This window comes from Triticum aestivum, chromosome 4D (genome assembly GCF_018294505.1).
Source record: "Triticum aestivum cultivar Chinese Spring chromosome 4D, IWGSC CS RefSeq v2.1, whole genome shotgun sequence".
Lineage (NCBI taxonomy): Eukaryota > Viridiplantae > Streptophyta > Magnoliopsida > Poales > Poaceae > Triticum > Triticum aestivum.
Window position 1 is genome coordinate 35,193,809 of NC_057805.1, and position 20,917 is coordinate 35,214,725.

At 44.2% G+C, this 20,917-nt stretch overlaps 1 protein-coding gene across 1 annotated transcript; it reads right to left on the reverse strand.

Moving 5' to 3' along the window:
* Positions 1-6,245: 6,245 nt before the first annotated feature.
* On the reverse strand, positions 6,246-19,249 carry LOC123095977 (GTP-binding protein At3g49725, chloroplastic). The gene is made up of 9 exons (XM_044517554.1): positions 18,614-19,249; positions 17,134-17,198; positions 16,817-16,879; positions 16,626-16,715; positions 16,367-16,479; positions 15,213-15,281; positions 14,988-15,132; positions 14,737-14,792; positions 6,246-8,001 (listed from the first exon to the last, which is right to left on the reverse strand). The coding sequence occupies exons 1-9, from the start codon at positions 18,993-18,995 to the stop codon at positions 7,962-7,964; spliced, it is 1,023 nt and encodes a 340-aa protein (XP_044373489.1). The 5' UTR covers positions 18,996-19,249; the 3' UTR covers positions 6,246-7,961.
* Positions 19,250-20,917: the final 1,668 nt, after the last annotated feature.

Below are 20,917 nucleotides of genomic sequence, written 5' to 3' on the forward strand. Positions count from 1 at the left end.
ATGCTCTAATGAGGAAAAAGAGAGCCCTAACTACAAAGGCACCGGGAAATATCAGATCTAGCTTGCCATTTGCGCTACTGAGAAGAACAGGGAAGAACAGCTCTAGAACTTCGAAGAACTCCGATGAGTACAAACCCTAATGATAAGATCTAGGGTGGAAGGAGAGAAGGCTTACCAGTGTCAAAGGAACAGCGGAGAGGCGTCGCGGTTTTCTGGTACGATCAGGGTGATGCAGCGGCCGTTGTTGGGGCAAATGCGAAGGTCGACGGCGGCGGCAGAGCTCCAACGTTCGGGCGACGCGAGGAAGAAGACGATGTGAAGGGGCACGAAGGGAAAAATGAAAAGGAACCCCCGGCCTTATTTATAAAGGCGAAAGGATAAGTGATAGGCGCGAGAATCGAGGAGCCCAAAGCTGGATATGTGACAAAGTTGTCGCCTTGATTGTCGGAGGCTCATTAATGAAGGTGAGATATATATCATTTTTAATAACAGGTGACGTCATGGCGGTTTATCATGATACTGGAAGATGACGTCATGGCGGTTTACAAGATTCATGTGAAGGTGCTGAAGGAAGAATTTTTTCTCAAGTGTTGAAGACTGACATGAACCAGTTCAAATCAATCTGGGGCCTAATGTTGGGGATATTACTACTGGGCATAAACCGGCCAGGAGAGGCTGGGTTATCCCCATAATGAGTTATTATGTTTGAAGCCCATGAAGACAAAGACGGTGGCGCTTCATGTAGGCCCAAGGCCCAAAGGCGGATTAAGGCCTGTAGACATAAACCGACATCGATATGTAAATTTGTGTTGTAAGATAGAAAGAGTAGAGACCAAGCCGGACACGCTTATGAGCCGGCCTCGGGATCTTGTGAACCGACGGGCGTCAACCCATGTATATAAGGGGACGACCCGGCGGCGGTTTAGGGACAAGAAACAACAACTCGAGAACCAGAGATAGCGAATTCGCTCCCTGGTCATCGAAACCCTAGCAATTCCACAACAACTGGATTAGGCCTTTACCTTCACCGCAAGGGGCCGAACCAGTATAAACTCTCTGCATCCTTTGTCCGCTTTAAACCCCTTTAAGCTAACCCGTCACGATGGCTCCACGACTAAGTCCTGTCACTAGGACATCTGCCGTGACAAAACCACGACATTGGGGATGCTAGTTTTGCTATGTCTACTAATTGTTGCAATGATCATGATTGGGGTGATTCTTCTTATGATCTTGAAAATTTATTTAAGCCCCATGATGAATATGAGATTGATAATAGTGTTTGCAATAATATTGAAAGTGGGTTTGGAAGAGTGTCAACTTTAGATCCCACATATTTGGAGAATGTTCAATCTTATGGTATTTTTGATAAAAGTGGGTTTGGAGAGGTTATGACTTTAGTTAATGATAATCCCACAATTTTGGAAGAGTGTCAACTTCGCATGCATGTGGATCGTGTTGAGAATATGTTATGTGATAGCTATTTTGTTAATTTTGCCTATGATCCTACATGTAATTATTATGAGAGAGGAAAATATGGTTGTAGAAATTTTTATCTTACTAAATTACCTCTCGTCATGTTGAGATTGCTATCGTCTCTTTCTTCTTCCTTGCATATGCTAATTTTTGCTTGCTATGATAATTTGTTTGCTTATAAAATGCCTATGCATAGGAAGTATGTTGTACTTAGATGTGTTTATCACCTGTTCTATGATGCTCCCTTTGTGCTTTAATTCTTGTCTTTGATGTGAGCATCATTAAAATTACCAATGCCTACCTAGGGGCGTTAAACGATAGCGCTTGTTGAGAGGCAGCCCAATTTTATTTTTGTTTTTTGCTTTTTGTTCCTGTTTACTAATAAATAATTCATCTAAACTCTCGTTAGATGTGGCTTTAAATTTTAATTAGTGTTTGTGCCAAGTAAAACCTATAGGATCTTCTTGGGTGATAATTATTTGATCTTGTTGGAAAAGACAGAAACTTTATTCTCACGAAAACAATTGTTAAAAATCACCAAAGAGTGATAAAATACCAATTCCAGCTGCAGTAGATCAATAAAGAAATTACCTAGGTCGTCCTATTTTTTCAGAATTTTTGGAGTTACAGAAGTATTCTTATGAATCAGATTGCTACAGACTGTTTTGTTTTGACAGATTCTGTTTTTCGTGTGTTGTTTCTTATTTTAATGAATCTATGGGTAGTATCGGGGGGTATGAACCATAGAGAAGTTGGAATACAGTAGGTTTAACACCAATATAAATAAAGAATGAGTTCATTACAGTACCTTAAAGTAGTGGTTTATTTTCTTATACTAACGGAACTCATGAGATTTTCTGTTAAGTTTTGTGTTGTGAAGTTTTCAAGTTTTTGGGTAAAGATTTGATAGATTTTGGAATAAGGAGTGGCAAGAGCCTAAGCTTGAGGATGCCCAAGGCACCCCAAGGTAAAATTCAAGGACAACCAAAAGCCTAAGCTTGGGGATGCCCCGGAAGGCATCCCCTCTTTCGTCTTCGTCTATCGGTAACTTTACTTGAGGCTATATTTTTATTCACCACATGATATGTGTTTTGCTTGGAGCGTCTTGTATGATTTGAGTCTTTTCTTTTTAGTTTACCATAATCATCCTTGCTGTACACACCTTTTGGGAGAGACATGCATGAATCGGAATTTATTAGAATACTCTATGTGCTTCACTTATATCATTTGAGCTAGATAATTTTGCTCTAGTGCTTCACTTATATCTTTTTACAGCATGGTGGTGGTTTTATTTTATAGAAATTATTGATCTCTCATGCTTCACTTATATTATTTTGAGAGTCTTTTAGAACAGCATGGTAATTTGCTTTGGCTATAAAATTAGTCCTAATATGATAGGCATCCAAGATGGGTATAATAAAAACTTCCATATAAAGTGCATTGAATACTATGAGAAGTTTGATACTTGATGATTGTTTTGAGATATGAAGATGGTGATATTAGAGTCATGCTAGTTGAGTATTTGTGAATTTGAGAAATACTTGTGTTGAGGTTTGCAAGTCCCGTAGCATGCACATATGGTAACCGTTGTGTAACAAATTTGAAGCATGAGGTGTTTCTTTGATTGTCTTCCTTATGAGTGGCGCTCGGGGACGAGCGATGGTCTTTTCCTACCAATCTATCCCCCTAGGAGCATGCGCGTAGTGCTTGGTTTTGATGACTTGTAGATTTTTGCAATAAGTATGTGAGTTCTTTATGACTAATGTTGAGTCCATGGATTATACGCACTCTCATCCTTCCACCATTGCTAGACTCTCTAGTACCGCGCAACTTTCACCGGTACCATAAACCCACCATTTACCTTCCTCAAAACAGCCACCATACCTACCTATTATGGCATTTCCATAGCCATTCCAAGATATATTGCCATGCAACTTTCCACCGTTCCGTTTATTATGACACGCTTCATCACTGTCATATTGCCTTGCATGATCATGTAGTTGACATCGTATTTGTGGCAAGGCCACCATTCATAATTTTTCATACATGTCACTCTTGATTCATTGCCCATCCCGGTACACCGCCGGAGGCACTCATGTAGAGTCATATTTTGTTCTAGTATCGAGTTGTAATCCTTGAGTTATAAATAAATAGAAGTGTGATGATCATCATTATTAGAGCATTGTCCTGTGTGAGGAAATAAGAAAAGAGAGAGAAAGGCCAAAAAAAGAGAAGGTCCACAAAAAAGAGAGAAGAGGCAATGTTACTATCCTTTTTCCACACTTGTGCTTCAAAGTAGCACCATGATCTTCATGATAGAGAGTCTCTTATTTTGTCGCTTTCATATACTAGTGGGAATTTTTATTATAGAACTTGGCTAGTATATTCCAACAATGGTCTTCCTCAAAGTGCCCTAGGTCTTCGTGAGCAAGCAAGTTGGATGCACACCCACTTAGTTTTTTTGTTGAGCTTTCATACATTTATAGCTCTAGTGCATCCGTTGCATGGCAATCCCTACTCACACACATTTGATATCTGTTGATGGGCATCTCCATAGCCCATTATTACGCCTAGTTGATGTGAGACCATCTTCCTCTTTTTTGTCTTCTCCACAACCACCATTCTATTCCACCTATAGTGCTATGTCCATGGCTCACGCTCATGTATTGCGTGAAAGTTGAAAAAGTTTGAGAATACTAAAGTATGAAACAATTGCTTGGCTTGTCATCGGGGTTGTGCATGATTTGGACATTTTGTGTGACGAAGATGGAGCATAGCCAAAATATATGATTTTGTAGTTCTTTGGCCATGATATTTTGAGAAGACATGATTACTTTGTTAGTATGCTTGAAGTATTATTATTTTTATGTCAATATTAAACTTTTGCCTTGAATCTTTCGGATCTGAACATTCATGCCACAATAAAGAAAATTACATTGATAATTATGTTAAGTAGCATTCCACATCAAAAATTCTGTTTTTATCATTTACCTACTCGAGGACGAGCAGTAATTAAGCTTGGGATGCTTGATACGTCTCCAACGTATCTATAATTTTTCATTGTTCCATGCTATTATATTATCTGTTTTGGATGTTTAATGGGCTTTAATATGTTTTTTTATATTATTTTTGGGACTAACCTATTAACCGAAGGCCTAGTGTCAGTTTCTGTTTTTTTGCCTATTTTAGTGGTTTGCAGAAAAGGAATACCAAACGGAATGAAACCTTCGCGGTGATCTTTCTTGGAACGAAAGCAATCCAGAAGACTTGTACTTGAAGTCTGGAACTACGCGAGGCGGCCACGAGGCAGGAGGGCGCGCCCCCACCCTCATGGGCCCCACGGAGCTCCACCGACGTACTTCTTTCGCCTATATATACTCTTATACCCTAAAACATCAGGGGGGCCACGAAACCACTTTTCCACCGCCGCAACCTTCTGTACCCGTGAGATCCCATCTTGGGGCCTTTTCCGGCGCTCTGCCGGAAGGGGATTCGATCACAGAGGGCTTCTACATCAACACCATAGCCTCTCCGATGAAGTGTGAGTAGTTTACCATAGACCTTCGGGTCCATAGTTATTAGCTAGATGGCTTCTTCTCTCTCTTTGGTTCTCAATACAAAGTTCTCCTCGATGTTCTTGGAGATCTATTCAATGTAATACTCTTTTGCGGTGTGTTTGCCGAGATCCGATAAATTGTGGATTTATGATCAAGATTATCTATGAATATTATTTGGTTCTTCTCTGAATTCTTATATGCATGATTTGATATCTTTGCAAGTCTCTTCGAATTATCGGTTTAGTTTGGCCTACTAGATTGATATTTCTTGCAATGGGAGAAGTGCTTAGATTTGGGTTCAATCTTGCGGTGCCCTTTCCAAGTGACGGTAAGGGCAGCAAGGCACGTATTGTATTGTTGTCATCGAGGATAAAAAGGTGGGGTTTATATCATATTGCTTGAGTTTATCCCTCTACATCATGTCATCTTGCCTAATGCGTTACTCTAGTCTTATGAACTTAATACTCTAGATGCATGCTGGATAGGGGTCGACGTGTGGAGTAATAGTAGTAGATGCAGAATCATTTTGGTCTACTTGACACGGACGTGATGCCTATATTCATGATCATTGCCTAGATATTCTCATAACAATGCGCTTTTCTGTCAATTGCTCGGCAGTAATTTGTTCACCCACCGTAATACATGCTATCTTGAGAGAAGCCACTAGTGAAACCTATGGCCCCCGGGTCTATTTTACATCATATAAGTTTCCGATCTACAATTCTGGTTTCCTATTTATTTTATTTCGCAATCTTTACTTTCCAATCTATATAACAAAAATATCAAAAATATTTATCTTACTATCTTTATTAGATCTCACTTTTGCGAGTGACCGTGAAGGGATTGACAACCTCTTTATCGCGTTGGTTGCAAGGTCCTTGATTGTTTGTGCATGAACTAGGTGACTTGTGCGTTGTCTCCTACTGGATTGATACCTTGGTTCTCAAAAACTGAGAGAAATACTTACGCTACTTTGATGCATCACCCTTTTCTCTTCAAAGGAAAACCAACGCATGCTCAAGAGGTAGCACTGTATATGCTTAAGGAGGTGTGTAGGTCTTGCTTGGCCATCCCGTCCTCTGCCAATGCGTCCTTTCGTGGAAGCACAGTGCCCTAGCCCATGGCCTGAAAGTAATCACGTCACTACCCTTTTTGTTACAGTCGACAAAAGCACGGAGGCAAATGCGTGCTCGCCTCGAGCCCAAAACTCCCTTCTTCAATACAACATTTTCTTCTATAATACTCCCTCTGTCCGAGAAAAGTTGTCCACGGGGCAGTGTATTTGCTTTTTTTCAAAAAAAAAACCTCAAGAGTTTTAAACACGTCACGAATAACTCCATGTCCTTCCTTCCTCCTCCCCCGTCGCCCGCGCCTTGCAGCCATCGCCGGCTACCCATCCACCAGGGCGCCGCCGCCCACCTGGACATGCGCCGTGACCAACACCAGCGCCGCGTCCCAGTGCATGGCCAACAACAGCGCCGCCGCCCGCTTGGACCCGCGCTGCGGCTTCCCACCTGCACCGCCCGCCATGAAGGCGACCTGCGCCGGCGCCCGCCTCGAGCTACGCCGTCGGCCCCGTTGAAGCTCGCCGCCCACCTGCACCTCCGATTTTGTCTGCTTCAGCCGCCGGCACCGTGGACAATTCTGGCCACTCCTGCCTCTGATGCTGCTACTGGTGGGCAACGCCGACGCTGTGGACCTCTGATGCTGTCTTTGCGTTTTCCCCTGCTTCGCCTCTGCTGCCACTCCCGCCTGTGCTAGTGAGCCTGCCCCGCCCGCCTCTGCTGCTGCTGCTGTTCAATTTGCTGCCAAATTTGCTGTTCTCAGTACAGTAGTTTACTCTGGTTCTCAAGCTGTGGATGAAATTCAGTCAGTGGATACAAAGCTAGAGAAATAATCTAGGACAAAGGCTGTACAAAGATGCATTAGCATTAAAATCACATTTCTGTTCTGATGTAAAAACACCAAAGATGCATCATGTACTCTGCAGAAATGTTGCAAAAAAGATTCAGTTAACACAGAAGTTAACTGAATGTGTCCCTCAATGTCCAAAGTTCATAAGTGAACTGAATGTTAACAGAAGTTAACTGAATATTTGGATAATTTCTTATCCTCACCTAGAGTAGAAGCAATTTCTAATCTACTGTTGCTGTCGATTTACTGTTAGTTGTTCTAATTAACTTGTGAGAGATACTACTAGCATCTTCTCTGCATCTAGATCAAATTGCTTGTGAGAGATAGTACTAGCATCTTCTCTGCATCTAGATCAAATTGCAGTAGATTATAACGCTATAAGGAATGATGGATAAGTGGTTGGATGATGATTAAGGCTCTGCATCTATAATCATTTATCCTATGTCAAAGATGTAAACAATGCTGCAACTCTGAAGTCTGAAGCAACAACATTCAGGTCGGCTCTGATTTGCATTTGGCTAAATGTTTACCCCATAGTACTTCCCCTTTAGGTGGGGACTAACATTGATTATGTAATTTCCTCAAGATAAAAGAACATTATTCAGGAATTTAATATGTCATCACTTTTTTTTGAGCTGTTAGAGCACCCACAGGAGGAAAATCTTTCAAAATGGTGGGCATTCACTTGTAGTTTTTCTTCATGCAGATATGCCTTCCAACTTTCCAAGATTCTTACTCTGGATTAATTAATTACACAACATACATAAGTAGAGTCATGTTGCTGGTCTATTGAGCATAAAATTAAACTTTGTATAAAAGCAGGGTTGTTAAGCCTATTCTCTACAAGATTACCTTCGTAGAACTATTACACGCGATCGAATGTGAGCACATAAAGTGAACTTTCCAAGATTAAGTTAACTTGTGAGAGATACTACTAGCATCTTCTCTGCATCTTCAGTAAATTGTCATTTGGCAGTTTACAAAAACTCATAAAGTGGAGTAGGAGCACATAACCATTTACGCCACTGTTGTCCTTGAAGATTCTTCTTCTTCTAAACTGAATATAGAGAATTTCAGTTAGATAACCACTGATAGAAGCATGTGAGAGCAAAAAAATTAGTTAGATCAAAGTGTTATTAATGTAATTGAAAATAAAGATAACATCCATTATGCAAATGATCTTACTGGACCAAGATATCTTATGCACTACTCTTGTTATAATTATATGCTAACCATTCATATTTTGTACTCTTGTTATGAGTACAGACAGGAGCACAAAACTATGGATTTGAACTTGATCCCGGAAGAGGAAGATGAAGCTCAACAAGAAGAACAAGCTCAGCAAGGTGATGCTATTGATTTGAACTTGATCCTGGAAGAGGGAGATGAAGCTCAACAAGAAGAACAAGCTCAGCAAGGTGATGCTATTGATTTGAACTTGATCCCAGAAGAGGAAGATGAAGCTCAACAAGAAGAACAATCCCAACGAGGTGACGCTATGCATTTGAACTTGATCCCGGAAGAGGAGGATGAAGACATTGAATTGAATTGGTTTCTTGAAGAGGAAGAAGCTCAAGAGGCACAAGAAGATGCATCATTGGAAGAAGCTCAAGAGGCACAAGAAGATGCATTAGTGGAAGAAGCTCAAGAGGCACAAGAAGATGCAGAAGTGAGAGAAGCTCAAGAAGCTGATGCACAAGGCAACCCAAGAGGGAAGGACATGACAGACAAGGAGAGATATGGTGTTTACTTTGCTCTGCGAGTAATCGAGCTTAGAGATGGATAGGTTCACCTGTATGACAGGGTGCTCATTGTGACTATGCTGAATGTTCACCTGCGAACAATTACAAGAATATGGAATCTAGCCAAAAGACAACTTGCAGCAGGCCAAGAAGTTGATGTTTCAAGCAAAAAGAATAAAAGTGGTAGGAAGAGGAAAGAACTAGATCTGTCGAGAATAGCTACAATCCCTTTGAACAAAAGAAGAACAATACGTTCTCTTGCAAGGTGCTTAGGTGTTCCCCGATCAACCCTACATGACAGATTTCAGTTGCAAGAGTTGAAACGCATCACGAGCACCATCAAACCCACCCTCAAGCCAGAGAACAAGATAGCGAGACTAAAGTTCTGCCTATCCGTGATGGATGAAAGATGGATATCAAGTCCTTGGCCTAGTTTGAAGCCAATGACAAATATGGTCCACATCGATGAGAAATGGTATGACATGGCCCGAGTGAAGAGTAGCTACTACGTACTGCCTGCAGAAGAACAACCAAATCGAAATGTGCACAATACTCATAGCATTGGGAAGGTAATGTTTCTAACAGATGTGGCCAAACCTCGCTACAATGAAGATGGGGAGATGACATTTGATGGAAAGCTTGGAATTTGGCCGTTCGTGATAGAGACCGAGGCACAACGAACAAGCCACAACAGAGATAGGGGGACAATAGAGTTGAGGCCGGTCAAAGTTACTAGACATGTGTGCAGAGATTACCTGATCAATAAAGTAATCCCTGCCATTCAAGACAAATGGCCGGACGGTGACGAGGACACAATGATCTTCATTCAACAAGATAATGCAACACCGCATGTCCTCCCTAATGATGTCGGTTTTCTAGAAGCCGTGGCACAGACAGATCTAGATATTCGACTATTGCAACAACCACCGAACAACCCTGAGCTCAATGTTCTAGATCTTTGTTTCCACTGCTCCCTCCAATCCCTAACTGACTGCAGATCACCTATGAATATCCAGGAATTAGTACAGGGTGTAGAGGAGGAGTTTGAGAACTATGATGCCCGTAAGCTGTTCAAAAGCTTCATGACGTTGCAAGCAGTCATGGTGGAAGTGATGAAAGATCAAGGAGGAAACAACTACAAGATGCCGCATCTGCATAAGGAACGTCTACAGAATGCTGGAGAGGAAATAATCGGTGTATACTGCAGTCCTGAGCTAATTACTGACACCAAGGTCATCATAGAACAAGGAAATGAGTAGATAAAGGAGAAAAAAAGGGAAAGGGAAAAGAAAGGATAGTAGTATGTGATGTGTATGTCTTGTGTATATGTTGTGTATGTCATGTGTCATGTGTATGTCATCTACAGAATTTTTTGGACTGATTTGGAATAATTTGGATTTATTTGAATTAAGTCGGAATTATTTGAATTAAGTAGGAATTATTGGAATTAGCTAGAATTATTTGAATTAGCTAGATTTATTTGAATTAATTTGGGATTATTTGAATCAACTAGATTTATTTGAATGAATTTGGAATTATTTGAAAGCCTAAAAAGCAAGCAGAGAGCAAAGCAGTGCAACCTCCTCTGAATGAAAATATCGTGTCACTGGAAAGCCTAAAAAGCAAGCTGGGAGCAGAGCAGTACAAGAGTTGATTGATGTTTCTTCTGTTGATGTTACCGTGTTTCTGTAAGGAATGGCCATCATGTTCCTCTAGTTACCAAAATGAACAAGGAGACTTTTAATCTCTCAGAAGTCACTGAAGCATCTTTTAATAATCTGGAAGGAACAGACTTTTTGAAGGGAAGAAGATTGGTTTCATATAAAAGGTTTTCCAGAATAGACTTCTAAGCTCAGGCAGTAGCTCTAGGCAACATTATAATACATAATTTGGCAGGCCTCAAGTAAGAACTTGTAACGCCCCGGACACACCCGCCGATGGTCGTTACTCCTGACAGGATCTAGACAGGCCCCACAGATCAATACTAGTCTTTTCTGCGCACTTTGTCCTCACTCGTGCGCACCTGGGAGCAACTTCCCGGTCGGTCACCCATCCTGAAACTACTCCAAGCTGAGCACGCTTAACTTTGGAGTTATGTCTAAATGGGCTCCCGGAAAAGAAGGAATTCCTTAGTGATATGAGTAGTGTATCATCCCTATTAAGCCAGACTATCACACACACCCCCACTCAGAGGAACCGACGTCCTCATCGGGCCACAGGAACGTTCCCTCTTGGCACATACGTCTGTGCATCCAGTCCGGTACATGTGCCATGTCGTGTGCCACGACGGGTCACAAACGTCATGAACAACATGACCGCGCACCTATCCGCAAACATCCGTGTAACCGCGAGGCTCGGCTCTGATACCAACTTATAACGCCCCGGACACACCCGCCGGTGGTCGTTACTCCTGGCGGGATCTAGAATGGCCTCACAGATCAATACTAGTCTTTTCTGCGCACTTTGTCCTCACTCGTGCGCACCCGGGAGCAACTTCCCGGTCGGTCACCCATCCTGAAACTACTCCAGGCTGAGCACGCTTAACTTTGGAGTTCTGTCTGAATGGGCTCCCGGAAAAGAAGGAATTCCTTATTGATATGAGGAGTCTATCATCCCTATTAAGTCAGGCTATCACAGAACAACAGAATTATTTTGTCATTAAACTTAAATAAAATTTGGCTCCATATAAAATTTAAATAAAAGAGCACTTTGGCTCCATATGATAGGAGTATGTAGCTCCATATGATAGGAGTATGTAGTCCAAATAATCATCTTCTTAGTTGAAAGCCTTTAATTCACATAGTCCTAAAATTTCTACACACAGGTTGGACAAGCAATATTCCTAAAATTCCTGCAATTACAGTATATCTGATCAATGCAAATTAAGCACTCATGAAACAAGTCTATTTGGGGCGTGTTTGGTTGCCCGCATGCAGCCCAACCAGGCCCGCTCGGGATGTGCGCGGCCTATTTGGTTGCCTGGGCTGCATGCGGTTTGAGGCCCGCACGGACCTTAAAGCAGCCCGCAGCCTGGCCCTGCGGTAACTGCCGAATCGGCAGTTTCTCGCGAGCCTGGCTGGGCGCGGCCACGCGTTCGGGGCAGTTGCACGCCTCGGGCAACGCGAGAGACGGAGGGGACGTCTCATAACTCGCCCCCCACTCTCCTGTCACCGCTCAGGCGCACTATTCCCACCGCTCCCTCTCTCCCTCACCGCCGCTCCCTCTCCTCTCCTCCGATGGCTCCGCCTCGCCCACCTCCGCGCCACCCTCTTACCCCCGTCGACCAGTGCATCACCAGCATCCAGGAGCGCTGGCTGGCCGGGCTCCAGAACTCGGGCCGCGACCTGGCGTCAGCGCTGCGAGCGCCGTCCCCCATCTGCTGCCGGCCACCACGAGCGCCGGCCAATGCGGTGTCGGCCGCTCCTGCTCCGCCGCCGATTCCGAACCTCGTGGTCCTGGGCTCGGCGTCGACGACGGAGCCGCCCCTTCTTGTGACCCCATTGGCCACGGGGGTTTTCTTGACCCCCGTCCAAGGGTTTTCTCCTGTCGGCGAGCCGTCCTCCTCGACCTCCGGCGTGGCTTTGAGCATGGGGCCGATGCCGCAGGCCTTCGCCAGGGCCGGCTCCTCCTCTGCTCCGCCACCTCTCTCCTTCCCGCCGGGGTTTTCACCCCGGCCTCGGTTCGCCGCGGCTGCGCGTGCTCCGGTCAGTCAAACCCCCTCAATGCTTGCTCGTAGATGTAGATTAGGTGTTTATTTCTTAGGCATGTGCTAGTAGTTAGTGGATTCGATAGGATTAGATAGGATTCTAGCAGATCCGATTGGATGTGATCCCAATCGAATCCAATCGGACTGATCTGTTCTTGTTTTGTACAGTGTGTGTGGTAGGATAATTTTCTTATGCTACTAGTGTGTCCTATGATCTGCCTTCATGCTAGTAGTTGTGTTAATGCTAGAATCATGTTCATGTTGACTGATGAATGTTATACTGACGGCATGTTCATGTTGACTGATGAATGCTAGAATCATGTTGACTGATGGCATGTTCATGTTCAAGCCAGGATCATGTTCATGTTTCATGTTGCTAACATACGTGTTCTAGCTAGGGTTTGTGTTGAATGTTATACGTGCATGTAGTAGGACCATTTTAGGATGGTGCCAAATCTGCATGGCTGCACATGGGTGCTCTTGGCACTTGCTGTTGCTATTTTTAGATGTTTCCATGGTTAGGATAGTGCAATGATGAGTGCCAGTTGCAGCAAAGCAGATGCCACTGATCAGTGGACTTGCCCAATAGCAAGTCAACTGATCAGTGACATTTGCCCAACAACACAAGTGTCATCGATAAGTGGCATTTGCCTATTTGCCCATAGGCAAATGCCACTTATCAATGGCACTTGCTGTTGGGCAAAATGCCACTTATCAATGGCACTTGCTATTGGGCAAGTCCACTGATCAGTGCTATTTGCCTAACAGCAAGTGCCATTGATAAGTGGCATTTGCTCAAAGAGTTTGTGCACTGATCAGTGGCATTTGCTCTTGGGCAAATGTCTTTGATCAGTGCCATTTTGCAAAGAGTTTGTGCACTAATACTTGTCATCTTACCTGACAAGATATTGAAGACTGACTGGGATGTGGCGGGAGGAGGAGCTCATGTGGTGGCCGGAGCTGAGCGCGTCAAGGATTTCATCCCCACGAACAGGTGGCTCAGGACGGTGGACCTGCCTGGCAGGATCGCCTTCATGAGCCTGCCTTGTTCAAGGGGGCGATCTCCGAGGCAGGGCCATGAGGAGGGGGCCAGGGAGCCGATGCGCTTCTACCAGCAGATCAAGGACAACGAGGACCTCGCCATGCTCGTCGTCCCTCGCAAGTTCGTGGAGGTGATGAACACCTGGCTGGTCATCAAGCGGCTCCTGCGCGTGGTCAGGCTGTCGGCGAACAAGCGGTGCGTGTTCTGGGTGCATGTCCAGAACTTCGAGGGGCACATGGTGCTTGGCCGGGGCTGGAACTACTTCTGCCGCCGCCACCGGATCATCCCCGGCGACCTCGTCATTGTGCGCATCTCAGGACTCTGACTGAAGGTTCAGATCTACAACCACGACTCGATCATGTGCGGGTTTCGTTGCAGCAGGCACAATTGCGTTGGTAACATCGAGCAGGCTATGTAGTTAAGTTAAGTAAGGTGTTAGTAGAGAACTTTTATGGTGTGTGGCGAGACTTGTGCTGGGAACATGTTCATATTTTGGCCAGGTGCAGCACCCTGGCATGGAGCAGGGAAGGAGGATGCCCCTGCTGTTAATCTAGACTTATGCTATGTAGTTAAGTAGTTTGCTGTCATTTCCTTCTTTGTTGTGTTTGATTTCATTTGGTTGCCTGCTGTTGTGCTGATCATGTGGTGGTAAGGCCACCACATTTGAATGGGGTGAGCAGAACACAAACGTAGTTTGCAACCAAACAACTGAAGTTTGCATCTGCTCACACCCTAAGCACAAAAACGGCAACCAAATAGCAGGGGTGTAAGTTCCTCTCCATGCAATGCAGGCAACCAAACAGGTTGCATCTGCTGCATATAAGGCTGCATTTCATCAACCAGGCTGGCTAGAGATGGACATGCAATGCAACTACTGTTGCAAACTGCAACTAAACACGCCCTTGGTCAATGCAACTATGTGGTGCTAGTGCCTTTTTTCTTTGTGGTTGGGCACAGTTTGGCACAATCTGGTCATCTGACCAAAACAAAAGGTGGGCAGATGTCTTGAGATGTTGTACCGTATTCTGAATTTCTTGACATGCTGCAGATGGTACATGCTCTTTTAATTACTCCTGTATTTGACGATCCAAACAACTTTGGCTACGGTTTACACCAGGTCAAATGGTCAAAAAATTCAGTATGTTTTTCCATATAAATATTCAGAGTAATTCACAATCTTGTCTAACATGATATTTTCTGAATATTCAGAGTAATTCAGTTTGCTGTTCGGTTTACACTGGCATATGCACCTTGTTCGAAGACAAGATTTGCAAATTCGGTGAAAGTTAATTTTCAGCATACCTATCATCACTGTATAGACCAGCTCCAGAAAGTGCATTCACTAGAGTAGATTTTCCCTAATGAAAGAGCATCAGTGAACTCACGTCAGGGATGAGCTTAGGTTGTAGAGAGCTCAAATATATTTCACATATTAAATAGATTACGTAGTACTCCCTCTGGAGGGAGTAGTAATTTAGAGTATCAGATGATATAAATATCTAAGATGAAATAAATGAAATAAATGAACAAACAGCCATAGTAGATCCACATACAGCATTTGTATATCCGACGACTGCCACAGTTACAAGGTCTTGACCAAATGAGCCACCATGCTTCTTTCGACTCGAACGCTGTATCGCCCTAGTTCGGCGTACGTCTTCAATTTGAGCTAACAAGCTTAGACGACGTTCTTGGATTCTGGATGAGATGCCGGCAAAAATATGAGAAATTGTTGCATGAACTGATGTGCAGATACTAGTCTATCTACTGTTAGGCACCTCCTGCGTTGTAGTTGAAGTTCCGTTTCACCAGCTCCACTCATGAAACCCCGTCCGCCACTTCCTCTCCTAAGAACAGAACAGAACAGTGACATGAGCCTTAAATGCCAAGCAAAAGAAATTTACGCTGGAATAATTTCTGATAAGTTCGCTAGGGAGAATTTTTCGTTCTTAATCTTTTGTGTAACATAGTCAAAAGTTTTGTAGAACATCTGTAGAATTTATGAATTAAGTTGAAAAGTGATCAATTCTTGCGCTTCTTCAAAAGCAAAACCCTTTTTCCCCAATGGCCACATAGAGAAGAGCAAAAGAACAATTCGTGGCAGAAGGGAGCTTGCAAGAGTTTAAGTGGTACAAGAGAAAAAACATTACACGATGACGGATGGACTTTAAACCTACATGTGAACCTCTAATCAGAGCATACAACTAATTACACCACCATGGTAATTTGAATGGAAAATGAATTTGCTGACTTTATTAATACAATGATTCATACTTTGCCATGTCAGTTCGGAAAGATAAAAGACTTCCTATATTTTAAGAGGTAGAATAATTAGTGATCCATGAAGCACTGACACACTGACCTATGCAGATCTAGAGCTTCGCAAGCTTGGCCTATTTATGTTATCAAACAAGACTCTCACATGGCCATCTTTTTGCTCTGAAAGACACGTGACACAAAACAAGGGTTTCGACTATCGAGGAGTACATTCGCTAGTTGATAAGGAGGCAAAAACATCTATTGTACTAGTGCCACAAGCAAAAAAAAAGCGATGAGAATTCTATCCCTTTCTATCCATCATAAGTTGCTGGCATGATGCTCAATCTACTATGGTTTCAACTGTATCGCAAGAAGTACTACTCAATAGTCAACACTTCCTGAAAGCAAGAGTTGATCTTCGAACTGATAAAAATAAAAACTTAAAAAGGCACCTGTCTCCTGCAAGAGATTTCATGGTTTGTCCCTTCTCACAGGCAGATCACCATAAAGTGCTCAAGTACAATATAATCGACCAAAATTTGATAAGTTTCAGGCTCAAAATCAACTGGTGAACGTGCATACACAGTAGCACCACGCAGGAGAAAACTTTCACAAGATTAATTCATAAAATAAATTATTGACCACAGTAGGATGTAATTAAAAGGAAGCATACCCTCGAGCACTGACAACTTCAGCTTCCCCACTTGCACCAAAAGCTAGTTTTCCACCTGGGCCGCGGACACGGACAAGCCTAGTCTTCATGTACATGAGAGCTGCTAATTCTGACTGTACCAAGCAAACGACAAAGTGAAATAAATAAATAAACATCAATATTCGGTTCTTCTCATTATAATACAAATAACGAGACCCTGTATAGATCCACAAATGATGTGACAGAGTAGCATGCAGTCCAACATATAGATAAAATGCACCTGTAGCTTTGCTTCCTTTGTTTCAGCATGAGCATTGAATATCTCAATTATAAGGCCCACACGATCTAAAACTGGTTTTCCCCAGGCAACCTACCAACCAAAATATAAGACAAAAAACAAATAAAGCATCAGAAAGTCGGAAATACACATTTCTTGGTAACTTCAAATAAAATTCAACTCAGGAGACTTGCCTCCAAGTTCCTCTGTTGGACCCCAGAGAGGAGCGTATTAACAAAAACTGCATCTAATTCTTCCTGATAAGATCAATGCAAATACCAGGTATTAAGATTTGAAAAACAAAATGAAGAGTACTCCCTCTGTAAAGAAATATAAGATCGTTTAGATCACAAAAGTAGTCCTAAACAATATGTTTTACCAAGAAATTTTTGCATGCATTATATGCGACATTTTTGCATGCAGTATAGAAAGAAGCACAAGCATCTAAATACAAAAGCATAGAAAGGAAAAAAATGGGACACTATGTACAAGAGGCAAGAGAAATGTGCACCTTTTCGTCCAATGCCCTCAGGTAACACTTGATATTATCCACAGTTCCAGGTCCAAAATACGTATCTGGCATGATGAGTTGTGAGTTTAGATAAACATTTGTAGTCCTAAACAAGCCACATCAATAAGAATACCTAAGTGGGAAGACGAATTTCAAATGCTAGCAAAAATGGTTCGACATGAGTTCTAAAATAACTACAAACGGGCAATGGTACAAAATTCAAGTGCATATATCGACCTTTATAACTCTTAAGTGTATGACCCTCTTGCTTACCAATCCAACTCCAGGATATACGTAACTCTTTTTGGCTGTGTATATTAATCTAGAAGGCAAAGCTCTTAAGTTTTGTGGAGTAACCCTGCACTTTTCGAAGGGGTTGGCAAAAGCAGATCTCTGCTTAAACCGCAAAAAATAATGATAACTCACAAGAAGCGCTTTGTATCCTTGTGTTATGGCCGGTTTAGCTAGGCCCACCGGGCAATCTTAGCCCACAAGTTATCTTAGGTTAATTCTTATGCAAGTTATCTTAGGTTAATTCTTCTGCAAGTTATCTAGGTTATAAATATAGGCTGTAAGACTCTTTTTGGAATCAAGCAATAAGAATATTATTATCCCTATTGCCCGGCTCCCAGAGGAGCCGGAACCCTAGCCGCCATCTTCCTCCTACGCGACGGCGCCCAGCCGCCGGCGCGCCCGCTCATCGCCTCGCCCCGCTCCATCCTTCCCCTACAACCTACGGAGCAGGTCCGGTAGGATCCCTGGTTCTACCACCTTGCTCTTATGATGAGGACGAGTCTATGAACCCACAGCCTCAACCATCAAAACTGTATGCTCTGCCACTGGAGCTGCGGTGTCACACTGGTGTAACTTTAATAACACAAATAATACACCAAAATCATAAATATGTAAGAAAGAATATATCACTATGACAAGATTTCAAAATAACAGAACGATTGCATCACAGTGAAACATGTATAGTAACTAAATCCTTGGTGCCAGATTGCAGCTCACACGACTTCCACTTCATACCATATCAAACAGAGATCTAGCAGCTCTATAGAATGTGTTCCATCACAAAATATATCCTAATCTCAGGTAACTAGGACTAAACTACGAGTCATTCAAAGCAGCATTATCCCAATTTGATCAAGACTGGAATGACTAGGCGAAAGCAATGCAGGCATGAGCCATGACCAGCGCCCTGCGTATACTACCACAGTGTAGCTTAAACAATCGTGGAAGAACAAGCTAAATGTGCGTCCTCCTACCAACACACAATCCCCTATCAGACAACGAGGTAAATTTAAGTAAGCCTAACTGAGCAGTCTAATTCATGCATACTCTGCAGATCTTAAGAATTTGGCCACAATAGTCCCCATAAACATGGAACTGGAACGCGATTCTTATTCGCAGTTGTCAATGCAACCCCAAAGCAAAAACACTCCCACTTGCAGTAGGCACGGAGAGGTTAGTTGGGTACCGGCATGGTTGCGGCCGCGGGAGGCGGGGTTCTGGACGACGAGGTGCGGCGGCGCGCCCTTGGCGGCGGACTCGGCGTGCTCGAAGCCGTCGCGGGACTCCTCGAGGGAACTGGCGAGGTTGAGCGCCTCGGAGAGCTTGGAGTCGAGGAGGGCGCCACGGCGGAGGCGCGGCTGCACCACGAGCAGGCGCGGCGGGTGCGCGGGGTCGCGGGAGAGCACGAAGAGGCCGCGCATGAGGCCCTCGTCCTCGGGCTCGGGGGGCGGCGCGGTGGGGGACGAGCGCTTGCCCCGGCCGGTGGAGAGGGCGCGGAGGGGAGGGGTCGCCGGGGAGGGCTGGCGGTGCAGGCGGGCGCCGAGGCGCGAGATGGCGGCGCGGAGCATCGCGGACGGCGCCGGCGGGGGTCCGGGGATGTGGGGGCGGGTCCACCGGTCGGGCGCGGGGTGACGAGAGAGTGCGCAGCTTTTGCTTGTTTTAGCAAAGTTCGGTTTGGCCGGATCGGATCGGATCCGATGGCACGTGGCGGTCGGCGAGAGGCCGAGGGAGTGACCCTCGCGACGACGGTTTGCCGTCGCGTCGGCACTCCGCACGGCAAGAGCGGCAGACGATGGTGCCCTGCTGTGAGCTGTGAAATGCGGAAGGTGTCTGTAGAGAGTCGTTGTGCTGGACTTCAACATAGTTTGCGGCTTGCCCAGCCATGATCACCTGCTTTCCTTCGTCTTAAATCTCCGTAGGCTAAAATATTCAAACTCAGTTACTATAATTAAAGGGCTGCTAACTACTCTGTCCCATAATGTAAGACGATTTTAAGTGTCAAAAATCGTCTGACATTATGAGTCGGAGGGAGTATGTTGTGAAACTTCAATTGTACAGCCTTGACCATCATCGTCGGATGGTTCGTCAGATGAGGAGTATGGAAGCACAGAGCTTGATGAGTTAATGCAAAAGAGGTTATTCGATTCGTCTGAGTCGAACGAAGAGGTTGAGATGTTGATGATTATGAGCATCCAGGAGGAAATTTACACGGAGGTGGAGCACGTTCTGAACTTCAAGGGTATGATCAAAGGGAGAAGAGTTTTGAATCGGGATGGAGTCGTTGGAGCACGGCTAATCTGAAGGACTACTTCCACCCGGATCAGCATCCCTGATACATGGTTTTGACACTTCCGTATATGCAAACCATTCTTACGCGTGGTGGAGGAAGTGGAGGCACATGATTCCAATTTCAAGCTCACTGGGGATTATTGTAGACAACTCTCGTTCTTTGCTAAGTAGAAATGCACGGTTGCTATGAGGATGCTTGAATTAGGTACCACCATCGATGTCGTTCATGAGATGGTCTGGATGGGGGAGAGAACATGCCTGAAGACCACTGTGAGATTTGCTCGCGCCGTGGTACAGGTGTTTGGAGCAGAGTATCTGAGAGAACCAAATATGCAAGATATAGAAAAGTTGATGGCTATTGGAGCAGCAAGAGGCTTTACAAATATGCTCGGTTCAATTGATTGCATGCATTGACAACGAAAGAACTGCCTAAAGATTTACGCGAGATGTACTAATGTCACGCTAAAGAGGACACCGTCATACCCGAAGCAGTGGCATCAAACAACTTGTGGATTTGGCATGCTCTCTTTGACATGTTTGATTTGTGGTTCTCACAACGACATCAATGCGCTCCAACGAACAAAAGACTTTTGCAATGGGGACGCGCCGCTGTGCAACTACACCGTCAACGAGCACGACTGCGACATGGGGTGCTACCTTGCAGATGAAACCTATCCTTGGAGGGCAGCGCTTGTGAAGACCATAACCGATCTCATGGCAACAAACAAAGCCACTTTGCATCAATGTGAGAAGCGGTTAGGAAGGGTGTTGAGAGGGGCATTCGGAGTGTAAGGGCATATTTATCCCTTAGTTGTTTTGGTGATTGATGACAATGCTTTTGCGGACTAATCGTGTGCGTTGAGTATTCCACACATCTCATCACTACACACAAGACGATTTGGTGCCCCTCGAAGACTATTGAAGATGGCGTTTCTCTATGTTTCTTTTCAGTGGATTTGAGTCGTAGGAAAGCCGTACTATTAAGAGGGGGTCCGCTTTGGAAAGGTTTGGGTGTAATCATCACGTACACGTCTACTCCTTTTGCGCCTCCTTTCCTCTGGCTCTTTGGAGCATCCTCCGTCTTTTCTCGTCTATGCAAATTGTCGTGTTTGCTGAGCTTGGGCATGCGGTAGTACAACTCCTAGGAGCGGTAGTACCGCAGGCCCTTGCGGTAGTACCGGGCCCCGGCGCGGTAGTACCG